This window comes from Apiospora hydei (assembly GCF_038363865.1).
Source record: "Apiospora hydei strain CBS 114990 chromosome Unknown utg000008l_segment0_segment0, whole genome shotgun sequence".
Classification (NCBI taxonomy): Eukaryota; Fungi; Ascomycota; class Sordariomycetes; order Amphisphaeriales; family Apiosporaceae; genus Apiospora; species Apiospora hydei.
This window is the reverse complement of record NW_027117367.1, coordinates 674,807-688,451: the sequence shown is the minus strand read 5'-3', so window position 1 is coordinate 688,451 and position 13,645 is coordinate 674,807. Positions and strand designations below refer to the sequence as shown.

The 13,645-nt window shown below is 54.8% G+C and overlaps 6 protein-coding genes across 6 annotated transcripts; 4 read left to right on the top strand and 2 right to left on the bottom strand.

Moving 5' to 3' along the window:
- Nucleotides 1-155: 155 nt before the first annotated feature.
- PG997_010768 (fad binding domain protein) lies at nucleotides 156-1,932 on the bottom strand (the record flags this gene model as incomplete). Its single annotated transcript, XM_066815083.1, has 5 exons — nucleotides 156-306; nucleotides 415-837; nucleotides 916-1,232; nucleotides 1,364-1,425; nucleotides 1,485-1,932. The coding sequence occupies 5 exons, from the start codon at nucleotides 1,930-1,932 to the stop codon at nucleotides 156-158; spliced, it is 1,401 nt and encodes a 466-aa protein (XP_066664373.1).
- An 855-nt stretch (nucleotides 1,933-2,787) lies between these two features.
- Nucleotides 2,788-3,246, top strand: PG997_010767 (uncharacterized protein; the record flags this gene model as incomplete). The annotated part of the gene is made up of 1 exon (XM_066815082.1): nucleotides 2,788-3,246. The coding sequence occupies one exon, from the start codon at nucleotides 2,788-2,790 to the stop codon at nucleotides 3,244-3,246; it is 459 nt and encodes a 152-aa protein (XP_066664372.1).
- A 132-nt stretch (nucleotides 3,247-3,378) lies between these two features.
- On the top strand, nucleotides 3,379-5,064 carry PG997_010766 (F-box domain-containing protein; the record flags this gene model as incomplete). The annotated part of the gene is made up of 3 exons (XM_066815081.1): nucleotides 3,379-4,203; nucleotides 4,288-4,407; nucleotides 4,561-5,064. 3 exons carry the CDS (start codon nucleotides 3,379-3,381, stop codon nucleotides 5,062-5,064), a joined length of 1,449 nt encoding a protein of 482 aa, XP_066664371.1.
- Nucleotides 5,065-6,593: 1,529 nt separating this feature from the next.
- On the top strand, nucleotides 6,594-8,850 carry PG997_010765 (uncharacterized protein; the record flags this gene model as incomplete). Its single annotated transcript, XM_066815080.1, has 2 exons — nucleotides 6,594-6,995; nucleotides 7,171-8,850. The coding sequence occupies 2 exons, from the start codon at nucleotides 6,594-6,596 to the stop codon at nucleotides 8,848-8,850; spliced, it is 2,082 nt and encodes a 693-aa protein (XP_066664370.1).
- Nucleotides 8,851-9,403: 553 nt separating this feature from the next.
- PG997_010764 (uncharacterized protein) lies at nucleotides 9,404-11,158 on the bottom strand (the record flags this gene model as incomplete). Its single annotated transcript, XM_066815079.1, is given in 3 exon segments — nucleotides 9,404-9,628; nucleotides 9,727-11,057; nucleotides 11,071-11,158. 3 exon segments carry the CDS (start codon nucleotides 11,156-11,158, stop codon nucleotides 9,404-9,406), a joined length of 1,644 nt encoding a protein of 547 aa, XP_066664369.1.
- Nucleotides 11,159-12,113: 955 nt separating this feature from the next.
- Nucleotides 12,114-13,214, top strand: PG997_010763 (uncharacterized protein; the record flags this gene model as incomplete). The annotated part of the gene is made up of 1 exon (XM_066815078.1): nucleotides 12,114-13,214. One exon carries the CDS (start codon nucleotides 12,114-12,116, stop codon nucleotides 13,212-13,214), a length of 1,101 nt encoding a protein of 366 aa, XP_066664368.1.
- Between the last annotated feature and the right edge of the window lie 431 nt (nucleotides 13,215-13,645).

Genomic DNA, 13,645 nt, shown 5'->3' with positions numbered 1-13,645 from the left:
CGTGGAGTCGCGACGACAATAGAACACAAGCGAAGCCGAAAGGTCTTTGAGCGCTTAGAGGATAGTACTAGTTATAGAAGATTCAGTTTTAATCATCTTTATTCATTTGCCCAGCGACTATAAACTACGATATTGTGTTGCCTTAGTACCAAATACTACAATGGGAGACGAAGGGACTGGCTTGCGTGGAATGGCGACTTGACAACAGGCAAAACAGGGTCGATTCCCATGCTGGGCATATCAAGCTTTGGGAAAGAGGCTTTGGTTAGAAACATTTCATCGGAAGCGAAGAATCCAAGGAGTGGACTTTTGCTGTGGTGCACAAATCATTCCCTAGATTGGGAATATCTATCTTTAGGTGAACAATTTGAACCCCCGGGAACGCCTTTCTGGAACAGTCCTTCAGGATCGTACCGCTTACTCACGCGCTGCAACTCCGCCTTGCTCTCCGCCCCGTACGAGCCAATGGGGTCCTGCGAGGCGAAAGCGTAGTTCATGTACGTGTAGGGGACCAGCAGACCCTTCGCCGCGGCCCGCGACTTGATGGCCTCCAAAATAGTCTCCATAGTTCCCAGCACGGCAAGGTCGTCGCTCTTGTTCGACCAGTACGTGAGCAAGAGCACCGAGACCAGCGGCTCACCGTCGGGGTTGAGTCCCAGTGAGTTGCCGCCTTTGGCTCTTGAGGCTTCGAGCAGCGAACGGGCGTACGGCTGCAGCGTCATGGAGCAGATCAAGCCTTCGCATGGCTTGATGGGTTCCAGACCGGCCGTGTAGATCTCTGCGGCTTCTTGGAGAATGCCGGCGTCGGCTTTCACGGTTGTGTTGAAATATGCAGACCTAGATGACATGAGTCAGTTTTCTTGTTATGTCGTAATCTAGATGGAACGAGATACTAGAGCCACATGCATCACTTACCTCTGAATGACGGGTGAGTCTCCCGCTTGCTCCTTGGCCGCTTCTGTCAGGCTCAAGACACGCATCGAATTGAGTTGGTCAAGTTGTGGGCTGACAGAGGTGAAAGGTTGCAGCACGGCCGGGTTCTCTTCCGGGTGGTTATGGTAGACCTGGTTCTGGCACATCATCTGTGGCCCGAACATGGCGGCATACCCCGTACTGATCATCAGGTGCGTGCCTTTAGACGGGTCAGGCTTCTGCAGCTCGTTGACGAGGCATTCGATCTGCTTCGGGAAGCTGGGCGCGAAGTAGTACACGCTCCCGCCGTACATGGGCCCCTGCTCGAAGGTGGCGAAGTCGAAGCACGTGACGATGCCGAAGTTGTTGCCGCCGCCGCGGGAGTGAGCGCCACAGGTCGGCGTTGGTTTCGGCGTTGGCGTTGACGATCTCGCCGGAGGCTAGGGACTACCTCGTAGTTGATGACGTTGTCGCAGACGAAACCATGGCGAGAAGAGTGGAAAGATAGCCCTCCTAGTTATGACCTTCGTCAGCGATAGTCAGCGAGCGGTATGGGAAGTGGCTTCCCGTACCTTCCAATGCGAGGCCACCAATCCCAGATTTGGCTGATCTGCCACCCGCAACTCCAAGTCCTTTCTTCCCCAGCTCCTCGTAGACAGCGCCCCATCGCTCGCCGGCCGCGATGGAGACACGGCCTTCGTCGATGTCAATTCCTCGCAACAAGGACAGATTCACCGTGATCCCGTCTTGGACGTTGGCACAGCCAGGAAGTGGTTGGCATCCTGCCCCGTAGACGGCGATGGGGGCTTCGCCGCTCAAAGCGCGGGGCCCGGCATGCTTGAGGAAAGCGGAAACCTCATCCTTGGACTTGGGAAGGAAAATGCAGCTTGGGCTAATTTCGGTATTCAGCCCAGATTGATATGTCTTGTTCAGGGCATCGTAGTCCTCCGCTCCCCGCAGGACGAAGAGTGAGTCCGGCAGGACCTGTTGCAGGTCTTTGACGACTTGAGAAGTAGCCATGTTCAGGTGGCGGTCGATATAATGATAACTTAAAACGATATTGCAGTGAACGATGTGCTGACGGCAAATTAGTATGGATAGCCTTCCCTGGCTTTGTATGATGTTTATATGGCGGCCTGCGTGATGTCAATGGATTTTGAGTGTTGTTAAACCCCTCTTCATGCAGTCAGCCTGTACGGATTGACACTGCCAATGCAATTGGTTATCCGGATTGGCCGGCGCTGAACCAACTGCATGGGACTAGTGTGCTACTCAAATAGGCAATGATCTGCATGATTGGTTCCATAACGTGCACAAGAATGAGTGAGATACGGTAGCTAACATCATTTTGCATTGATATTAATTGTTACGCTCCTATAATTCGGCACGCACTTGCTCTTCCGGAAACAGTAGCCTGTCAAGCTATATGAGCATAACAAGCATCAGATCATATAACTTCCCAGTGGCCTTGAGAGTCCCAAAATCTCGAAAATCCTGTGTTCATTGTTTTATTTTCCTTTCACCCTCCCTTACATGGGTGAGTCGACTCGTACTAACCCAGCCACCAAAGCAGCTGTGGCGTGATCTGAAGCGCCTCCTACGTCCCCTCGACTTGGAAATTGCCCGACATACTGGGCAAGCCAACTGCTCCCTTCGCTCCAAGGGTTAACATTCGAGGGATGTTGGAAGGTGGGATTCAAAGGTAGCTATGTAGCCACGTCACGTACAGCATTCCATCGCGTTAAGCCCTAGCCTCCGAAAGGACATGTGTATGTCTCTTGCCTTGTCATTTCAGCAGGCATGACCTAAATACCTTCACCCGCACGAGAAGAATCAATTTAAGGAAGAAAGAACAGGCCTCTTCCCCCTCACGCTATGGACGAAGTATCGAATTGTTACTGCGCCATCTGCGGTGGGCCCCTATCTGACTCTGCGTTCCATGAAGCCAGGCTTGGCCGCGAGGAGAGCATCGACTGGATCAAAGGCGTATGGGTCCTTCAGCGAGAACATGCCTTGGACAACTGGCCCACCAAAGCCCTGGTGTCTGGCGGGGGGAGTTATGATGGTAATCACGTCTGGGTCAGCTACCAGCGCGGATACTTTGGCGGGCGACTGTCTTGTCGCCTGTATCGGGACCTGGATTCGCGGAGACCGGCGATTCCGTTCCATCAGCCGTGCTACCTCCTGCTCACGCTGGCGCTGTTTGGTGGTCATCGGGCTGTTTCGGAAAAAGATACGGACGCGTTGTTTACCACGATGCAAAGTCTGACGACCTATTCAGCGGCCCATTTGGAACTTGACTACGGGTTTGGCGGGAAGGATCCGCGTCGGTAGTCTTACTGGATCTACCAGCCAGGACAGGACTGGCTTTTCCGCAATCCGAGCAGGAGCGACGAGGCCAAATGGTATCTGCGCAACGTTTTGTCATCCACCAACTTGGTACGGCAGCGAACTACCTCCCAGGCTATGGCGTCCAAGATTACACAGGATCTGTTCGCGAAACTACCGTTCGAGATCATCCACATGGTCGCCTCGGACCTTACTCTGACGGACCTGTTGAACCTCTCACATGAATCTTGGATAGCGAACGTCCAACTGCGTGATGACCAGAGGCTCTGGGGGAAAGCATTAGAGACGGAGATCCTGCCTTTCTACCATGAATTAGGAGAGTTCAAAGAGGAGGAAGATAGTCTATTGCAGCGTCACCACCCCAAGGATCTCTGCGTGTTGATTCACTCGCGCACTTGCCCCGAAACGGGCGACGTATCCCCTCTCCCGGGTATCGCCAACCGTCGACGCATTTGGCAAACGTGTCTGCAGTTCAAGAACTTGCATCACAGATACGTGAAGTCATCGCCGGGCCAAGGTACTGCTATTACTACCACTACTACTACTACTATGTCACCCCTCGTGGAATTCCAATCGGAAAGTCTGAGGTACGGAGAGGCACATCGCACGGCCTGGCCGTTTGCACAAGCGGACGCTATAGATACCCTGGAGAAGTATCAGCCGCTGCTCCACTCGTGGGAGAATCTCGCAGAGTGCATACGCCACTGGGTGGGCGTTGTATGGCGTTCCGATGGGGTTCTGGACACGATACGCGTCACGCCATGTCGCGGCGAGCTCGACACCGACGATGATAGCGAGATGACTGTGGGTCATGATGCCGAGTCACAGGCGGCAGAGATTCCTCGTGGCGATTGGATTCGACAACTCATCCTCCACATTCCGGCTTTTGATGCGCATCGTCACAGGGCCGAGCCTTACACGATCCTACCGAGAGGTTTAACGGTACGTAAACCTCTTCTCATCTCAAACCTGACCTGCCGGACAGGCGAGAACGAGCGTGATTGACTATTGGTCCCTTCTACACAGGTTGACTTGACGTCCGGGAAAGAGCTCAGCTTCGGTGAGACAGACAAGGGGTACAATATGCGCCCGCTTACAGCTTCCCGCGATGAAGCGGCTATCATTGGATTGTCGTGTGAATATGGGGTAAGTTATCCCCCGGACTGATTTTATACAGACCGCCAAATGCTTTGATTACTGATAGATAGAAATGTCTAGCTTGTCTATGGCCACGAAAGGGCGGTTTCGTATAGTATCGTGGATGCTCTATGGCCGACAGATAACGATAACCACGATAAGGATGATGAAGGCGAGGGCAATGCAGACGACGGCTACCAGGAAGAGCCACAGGCTCACATGCCCGAACTGGCACACGAACATTTGGCCCGGTATCTGTGGAAGTCGGACTACAAGGACCTGCTAGGCGGCGTACGAATTTGGGACGTTCCGGGCCTGCACTTCGCGTTTCCAGTTCGCAATGTATTCACATGGTCCTCCGAACCTGACAATCCGCAGCCCATCGCTTTGGAAGCACTGGTTTGGGGCACCAGTCCTGCCCACTCTGGTCGTGTCCGACGTCTGTCTGCGTGGACCCCTCAGAACAGTCCCTTGATCCGCACGCTCAAGGTCGACTCTGCTCCGGCGGACGTGGAGACAAGTAGAGCTTCATCTCCAGTATGCCAGAGCCGGTTGGTGCGGGCGGCAAGTGGCATACGTTCGACATCAATACCGCTGCGGGCGAGTTCATTACGGAAGTCGCTATATGCGAGGGCGCACGCCATCCATGCCGTGCAGTTCGGGTAAGTGAGATACTACTCAATAGTCCCAACAGTACTGATGGTGAAGAAAACAGATAACATCCAACTTCAAAGAAGTTGTTTGGGGATGGCCGGATGGCAATTTCAACCGATTCATACGAGCACCTGCCGGCGAGAGTCTGGTCGACCTCGTGGGGGTGTTTGGGAAGCCTGGATGGCAGCACGTTCAAAAGGGGGCTCAATGCCTTGGCGGGGTTGAGTATGGCCATCTAGATGGTTGTAGTAAGCACGGAGAAGACCGTTGGCTCGGTAGTCTCGGGGACGATATCAGCACGACTTAGACAGATTAGAAGGCGTGTTCGGGCAAACAGAAGTCAATGCTCTTGGGTTAATGTGTAGCATCTCAGCTGAAGTATTGAGTGATGTAAGTTGACCAGCGACATTAATTCCGCGTACCTCCACTCAGTAATTGATGTTGTTGTTTTATCGGGCTTACTTATGCTGTCGTCCCACGAACCTCTGTAGCTTGGAGTGAAGATGCCAAGAAACAAAGATACACTCCTGAAGATGTTATGGAAACTGAGTCATAGCAGATAGGTAGGCTGATGATCAGTCAGCCAGCTCCATTCATGGCTTCCCTGATCGGAACCAACTGAAAAAGGAGGCTAAGTACAGCGGGATCTCGGACTCCCGTCTTATCTAGCCGTTCGTCAGAGTTGCTGGAAAGGATGGTGATGGCAGGGTCTACGCCCTTGTCTATCATCGCTACCATTACCTCACACAAGTCGTCCCGGGCGACCCGCGAGTATACCCGGGTGTCCTCACACGCAAGCTCGTAATAGTTCGTCAGGAGCGCCGCCCACACCGTCGTCCGGGGCGCTGCGCCCGGCAGGGCCGCATCGCATTCGTGAAGAGCTTGATCCCAACATCGACAAACTGAAGAACATTGCTGGCTAGCCCGATCGCTGCGAATTCCGCCATGTCGTTTTGGGGTCGTGAGGCACAGTGTCTAGGTGAGTACAAGAAACGATTGAATGGCAAAGATATTTGCCGCTCCTCTCGTCGGTGCAGCCTGATTTCAGATGCTTGGTGCCTGTTGCTTACTTCGCAAAGGTGTTCTCCAAATTCTACAGCCAATCATCTGCACTGCATGTACATATGCGCGCAGGGTGACACCTGTTGCTGGGGGCTGACCACTCAGCCTGACAGCACAAATAATAGATTCATTATACCCTTGGCAGAGTGCCAGGCCAGTTTCGGCCCCCGACGTAGCTCCAGCCATGAAGGGTCAGGGCAAATGATATGTTGCATTAGAAACGTATTCATGTAAGTGAGACTTGGCTGCATTGGGGCGATGGCATCTGGGCGCCTTGTTGACCGCATAACGGCACGCAAGCCTGCTGGCAGGTGGCGCAGACGAGCAATCTCATGTATTTTCATGTAGACAAGGCGCACTCTCTGTCCCTCTTCGCGTCTCCCACCTCGTTTTGCTTCAGCACCGAGATAATATGTTTAAACAGTTTTGTCCATCGTGCCATCTTATAATTCATTCTTGAGTCACATCCTCAAATGGCGATGGAGAGGCCAACAAGCCGGCCGCCGTCCCCGGTCTCTGCCCAAGGTACATCGACGGTGGCAGCCTCAGAAGTATCCTTGGATGTGGATATATCACGAGGTCCTTCACAAGATGAACCATGCTTTATCGATGAGCGAAACGTGGCCGAGAACATGCAATTACCATCCTCGAACACAGGCGACAATGACTCCAGAGACTATAGACCTGTCGCTACAGACGATCCTACTACATTTTACGTCCAACCCACGAAACGAAAAGTCGACTGGACTAAGGTACTTGCCGACTGCGTCTCCGTGCTGCTCCCTATCGGTTTTGTTGTGTTTGTGGCCTTGGTGTGGTCGTTGAAAGACTCTCGGGTCATCGGCGACTCGCATGATGGGTGGCAGAACGGTACCACAGTGGTAAGTACCTACTAAGCATTTGCCACACCCAACGCGTGATATTGACTCCCTTCGAGATGGCCACAGTGCTTCCGATTGCGTTTGCTTCAGTGGCAGGGCGTCTCATGTCCGAAGCCACGCGGTGGAGGTTGGAGCGCGGCGCCACACTGGGCTCGTTGGAGCAACTGATGGGCAGTCGAACCGTCGGAGGGGCCGTCATGACCGTCTTCCAGTTTCAATCTTGGAACCGCCTGACTCTGGCACTTCTGGCCATCTGGGCTCTTTCCCCCTGGGAACCCAATCCCTGCTGCGAATGTCGGAACTACGGCCCGGCCTTGAACTCAGTACGACAACCATCACATACTTTGACAACAGTGCAAGAAGTCAAATGATCGAATGGACCGATTATGAGCCCTTTCTAGAGTTTCCTTTAGAACCGAAAGCTCGTGCCCTCGAAACATTGTACACGACCCTTGTGTCGACACCGGAGACCTCGAAGCGGGATACGATGGATCCTTGGGGACACGTCAAAATCCCATTTCTTGAGTCCGCGAGTGAGAATAATTGGAAGGATGTGCCACGGGAGCTTAACGCCGACGGGTATTCCTCGTTAGTTAGCTTGCCTCTTAATCCTATCAACCAGGACAGCAAGACTACATTCTCGCTAGAGTCGAGCTACATGCAACTTCAATGCAGCAATACCACTGCCAGCGTCCACAGCTGGCCAGACGGATCTACAAGTGAAGAATTAAATCATGGTATGCTTGAGGATGCGTACAACAATTTTTACGGGTTACTTGAACAGAAAAAAACCTACCAGCTCCCGAACGGCACTTGGCACGGCTTCCCAATGCAACGAAGCTCTAGCTGGAGAATGGGCAAGAACGCAACATGGAGTCTAGGACTTAATCGGTTCGTCGATGCGGTGTGGTTTGGTGGGAACCAAACCAAGTACTCGAAGTTTTATTTCGCAAATAGTCAGCACCCCGAATATCACCATCGACCTATCCTCTTCAAGAGCGAGGCGAGAATTGAGACTGGGCATACAGAGCTCCTTTTTCGGGCCATCTGCACCGACTATGACTTAGAAGTAGCTCCACCTCTGCTCTTCTTCGCTGGCAAATGTGGTGTTACTCAACGATATGTCGAATCCCGTGTCACATGTACCCGGTCTACAGACTCTCTACGGGTCTGCTCGGTTACAGCTCAGCGACCTTCACGGCAACTGCATGCCTCAAATGCCATAACGCCACTGTCTTTCCCCTTGATATTTCGCTACATATCCAAACATATGCCTCTCATCATCGGTGGTGGTGTTTCCTATCAAACGGAGCTGTCCCTCCATTATCTTGCAAATCAAAGTCTCAGCGACATGAATGGTGCTGATAATGAGTTCCTGAAGCATGTTACTGACAAGGGCCTGGGAACCCGTCTCAGTCAACTTCTGAATACGTATTATCAGTTAAGCCAACTGACTTTTAACGTTGCTGGCGGAGCCGCTGATAGCTCCATACAAGAACCCAGCCTTTCGGTCGATGCAGAGTCTAGAAAAGAGGTGACCATATTTGCCGTCTCGGATGGCTGGGCTGGGCTCTGTCTCGTTACCTGCGTGGCGATGCTTGCAGCAGGCGTTCTGAGCGTTGTCTTCGCTCACCGGGCTCGTGGTCCGGAGACCTTGGGTTACGTGTCGACTGTCTTCAGAGATTCGAAACACTTTGAGCTACTTCCAGGTTCTGATCGGCTGCCTGCGGTCGAGCTTTCTAGAAGCATGGCGAGGGAAAGGATACGGTACGGGCTCGTGAGGAACAAAAAGGGCGAGGAGCCACTGCTGGGCGTGGCGCGCGAAGAGGAGACGGGGAGGATTATTGGCATGTAGTTGTAGGATCTTTCTGACCTTCTTTAGAATCCTCATGTAACAGTTCGATGCAACATCTACTCAGATAAGAATCACTGTCGAGCTGCACGATTACTGCACCGTAGGTAGCCGTCAGAATGAGATTAGGTTGAGATGCGGCGCAAACCGCTAGATCAGGCCCCGCCGCGGGGCTGATAGCGCGCTGTAACTGCACCCCAGAGATGCCTAGCTCGAAGCAATCCGCCCTGCAACCGCTAACAGTCCACTGTTGATGTGCTGGTTTCCACTCACAGGCGTAAGGCGACTGCCATAGGCAGCCGGCAAAAAGGCCACTCATCTCCAGACTTCACAGAATTGTCATCGTTCGCCATTATGAATCTGTTCGCTTTTTACTGACATAGTTAATAATTCTGCATATTCACTGGTTCACAGACTACATAAAGAAAGTTTCACATCATGGTGTGTGGCTCTGCATGACACAGCGTCAAGAAAAGGGGCCAAAGCCAGTGAGTATGGCAGATGTTTTCATTGCTATATACAAGAGCAGTTCATATCCCATCCCATCCAACTATACTCAAACGAACGGCAAAATGACATGACTAGCATACTCGCCCCCAAAATGCACCTTATGCGTCCCTTTATTGTCCACCCACTCGCTCGTCCCAAAGTTATTGACCGCCTTATTCCGGCCACTGACGACCACCCGCAGCGACTCGCCCGCCTCGTACTCGATCCCCATGGCCCAGATGCCGATATCGAGCTTGACCACCGTCCCCAAAGGTTGGATCTTCTCCTCGGTCTTGTGCGTGTGGAACGGCCAGTTCGGGTGCATCGACCGGTCCCAGTCGATGGCGCGGTGCGATGCCCGCAGGATCCCGCAGGGGCCTTGTACAGCACGACCTCGGTCGACTGCTCGCGCGTGAACTCGTCGAAGGACTGGACCGGGATGCCCTTCCAGGGGATGTTGAGGTTCAGCATCGGCTTGCCGTCCTTGTCCAGCTTTTCGATCAGCACGTAGATGTCCATGTCGTCGTAGTCGTCGCACGACATGTAGAAGACGGCCTTTGGCATGCCGACGATCTGCGTCTTGCGTGGGAACGTGTACGTGAACGTGGCGGCGTCCTCATTGCTCTCGGAGTTGTAGGTGGCCAGCCCCTGTTGCTGCGGCGGATCGAACGCCAGTTGGCTGTCCGGCTGCAGGTATAGCTTCTTGTACTCGGTGCGGGCCATGGGAAAATCGTCCTCGACCACGTTCTCGAGCGGGTCGCTCTTGCCGAACTTGAGGACGGCCATGCGGACCCGGGGCGTCTGGTCCCAGCCGTTGTCCGTCTCGCCCTTGAGGAAGTAGTCGAAGAACTGCATCAGTTCTGTTTTCGCCTGCGGGTTGCCCCAGAGGTCGTACCACTCCTGCCACGGGTGCCAGCGCAGCCACTTGTGCGGGCTGTCGACCTCGAGCCAGCCGCGGATGGCGCCCATGCCGTGCATCGTGTTGGTCCAGGTCCCCGTGATGTAGGTCGGGACGTTGATCTTCTTCATGTCGGGCCGCTTGTCCTCCCACCACCAGTTGGACAGCGGGTGCTGCTTCCACATCTCTTTAAAACTCTCCATGCCGTGCCGGCCTTTCAGCATGTACTTGACGATCAGCTTGTCGAACAGGTCGCCCGCGTAGATGCCGCCCCGCCCGAACTGCTCGCGGTACAGGTCCCCGCACCCCTCCCAGGGCGCGATCGCCTTGAGGCTCGGCGGCCGCAGCGCCGCGATGAACCACTGGATGATGGCGAGGTGCGAGTTGCCGGCCAGGCCGATGCGGCCGCTGCACCAGCCCTGCTTCGCGATGCCCTCGATCGTGTCGTAGCCGTCCTCGGCCTCCTGTGTGCCCATGGTCGCCATGACGCCCTCGGAGTCGCCGGTGCCGCGCGAGTCGACGTTGACGATGGCGTAGCCCCTCGCGACCCAGTCGGCCGGGTCGGGCGCCTCGAACTTCTCGAGCCCGCTGAGGGCGTCGTCCGGCACGCCGAGGTTCCAGGGCGTCATGAGCTGGAGCGACATGAGGCCGTTGAACTTCTTGCCGAAGGGGCTCCAGCAGATGATGGCGGGCACCTTGGCGTCGGTGTGGGCGGGGCGGTAGATGTCCATGTACAGCGTCGCGCCGTCGCGCATCTTGAGGCTGAAGTCATGGTCGACTTGAATGTCGCAGGTCAACGCTTTGTGGCCCGAGCCGTTCCACCCTTTGGGGAGGACTTCGGATCTGGGGTTGAGGGGGCTGGTAGCCGCCTTCGCCCGCCTTGGGCTCGCCGATTGGCACGACCGGGGGTTTGGTCAAGATCATGGTGCTGCTATATTGGACTCTCCCCTGAAAATGTATACCCTTGGACTGAAGCTTCGTCAAAAAGGGACGGAGGCGTGTGGGAGAAGAGAGCAATTGACGAAAGCAAGGTGAAGTACAACAAACAATGAATGCCATAAGTAGCAGCATAAACCAAAGCTCTTATGCCCATTCATATGTAGGCCTTTCATCGCGACAGATCTCAATATTCCTTTCCCACGGTTCCCCCTCATTCCGGAATCACCAAAACTGCTGTCGGCTCATAGTGGGGCCCAGCACTGTGGCCGCCCCCAGGCGCTGGCTGGTCGGTCATTGCGGTTGTCAACGGGATATCCCAAAGTTGGTACAACTCCGGACTAATTTGAACAGGGAGTTATTTGGCTCTTATTTTTCAGATGTGAAATAGCTCTTAATTGACATACGTTCAAAAGTACTCAACAGTGTAGCATTTCTTGTGATTTGACAAGAAGGAATGTGCATGCTGTTTGACTCGCTGCGCTGCGGGGTGACGGGATCAACCCCAAATCCCTCTCCAACTGAACTGGGCCGGGGCATGGTTTCGGCATCGTCCAGCAGCTTCCGACGGAAGTGACAGAGCGCTGCCGCCCATTCCACTACCCCAGATCCAGTGAGGGCCCTATCCGATGCCTGCCATCCCTCCACACATGGTAGAACCCCTGCGCTGCCTGGCCAGTATGCGTGGCCGTCTGGATTGGGGAACTGGGGGTTTATCAGCGACACCTCCGACACCCGCGCGGCTTCGGAAGGTCCTTCGGAAAACGCCAGTGGCGATTGCCTCTTTCGAATCAGTGATAAAGAAGATTGGAAGCATGATATAAGAGATTGGATAGATAACAATTTTTCTTCTATGGATTGAAGTCGAGACAAATATATGAGATTACTTCAAGATATTTCTTGATTGTAGCATAGTCCAAAGGCAGTCTAAGCAAGATCCAATATGGCCATCGATCCCCTCCCAACACCTCCCCCGGAGGCGAAGCCCGGCAGCGGCAATCTCATCCCCAAACCCTCAGGCCCGAACAAGCTCTTCGCTCAGCCCGACCAGCACTTCAACGACTTCCGCGACGACATCCTGCGCGATGGCTATGCTGTTATCAAAGGCGCCGTCCCCCGCGCCCGCGCCGACGCCTACGCCGAGTCCATGTGGACCTACCTCGAAACCTTCAAGAACTCTGGGCGCGGCCTCGGCTTCCGCCGCGACGACCCGTCCACCTACACCGAGCCCCACCTCCCCGTCATCAACGAGAAGGGCATGTGTTCCGGCTACGGCGTCAACCACGAGGACTTCGCCTGGTCCATCCGCGAAGAGCCCGGGGTGGTGGACGCCTTCGCCCAAGTCTTCGACACCGACGACCTGCTCGTCTCGTTCGACGCCGTCAACATGGCGCTGCCGGGCCGGAAAGACTTGCCGGCCAACAAGCCCTGGCCGCACCAGGACCAGGACCCGGCCAAGCCCGAGTTCCGCTGCCTGCAGGGCATCGTGAACCTCCTGCCCAACGGGCCCGACGACGGCGGCCTGATCGTGTGCCGAGGCGCGCACCTGCTCTCCGAACAGTTCCACCGCGAGTTCGCCGCGCACGAGAAGGACCCCGTCTTCCGCTGGACAACGGAATGGTACGGCTTCTCCGACGCCGGCCTCAAGTGGCTCGAGGACCAGCGAGACGGTCAGGGGAGGTGCGAATGGGTCAAGATCGAGTGCGAGCCCGGCGACCTGCTGGTCTGGGACTCGCGCACCCCGCACTACAACCTGTCCCCCTCCGGCGACCGGGCGCGCTTCGCGACGTACACATGCTACATGCCGGCCGCGGACGCGTCGCAGGCGGACCTAGTACGTAAGAAGGCCGCGTTCGAGCAAACGCTGGGCACGACGCACTGGCCGAACGCGGTGCATGTGCGCGACCACAACACGCCGCTCAAGCGGCAGGATGGGACGACGTGTCCGTATAGTGCGGACAATTCGCCGCGGAGGCCGGTCAGGTTGACGGAGAGGGGGTTCAAGTTGACGGGGATTCCATATATTGCGACGGCGACGACGTAGATAGTAGCATCGTGGGAGAAAAGCTATATTGCAGGAATACTTACTTACTTCTTCCTTGGTCACGGTGTGATGTGCCGCCTGTGGGCATATAGTTACGTATGTAGATCATGTTAGTTTTGATTGAAGAAGTCGTCATGCTGGGAAGCTTGTTTGGCTTAAGCCTATTCTTAGCCGTCCAAAAACCATCGGATGGAAAACCTGGTTGAATCAGATGTTGCGTGATGGGATTTGGAATCTCAGATCCACCTAGTCCATGGATCTCCCCTACGTAGAATGCTTATTTGAGCCGAACATAAAACAGATCGCGAAGCCCCTACCCGGTTTCCCTAATCTCTGGCGTTGTGTTGCCCGTCCGTCGCAACGCAATCCCCCTCCACATTCCGTCCTTCCTTGCGAAAGAAAGCCCCGCCTCCACAAAACACCCGGAAGAT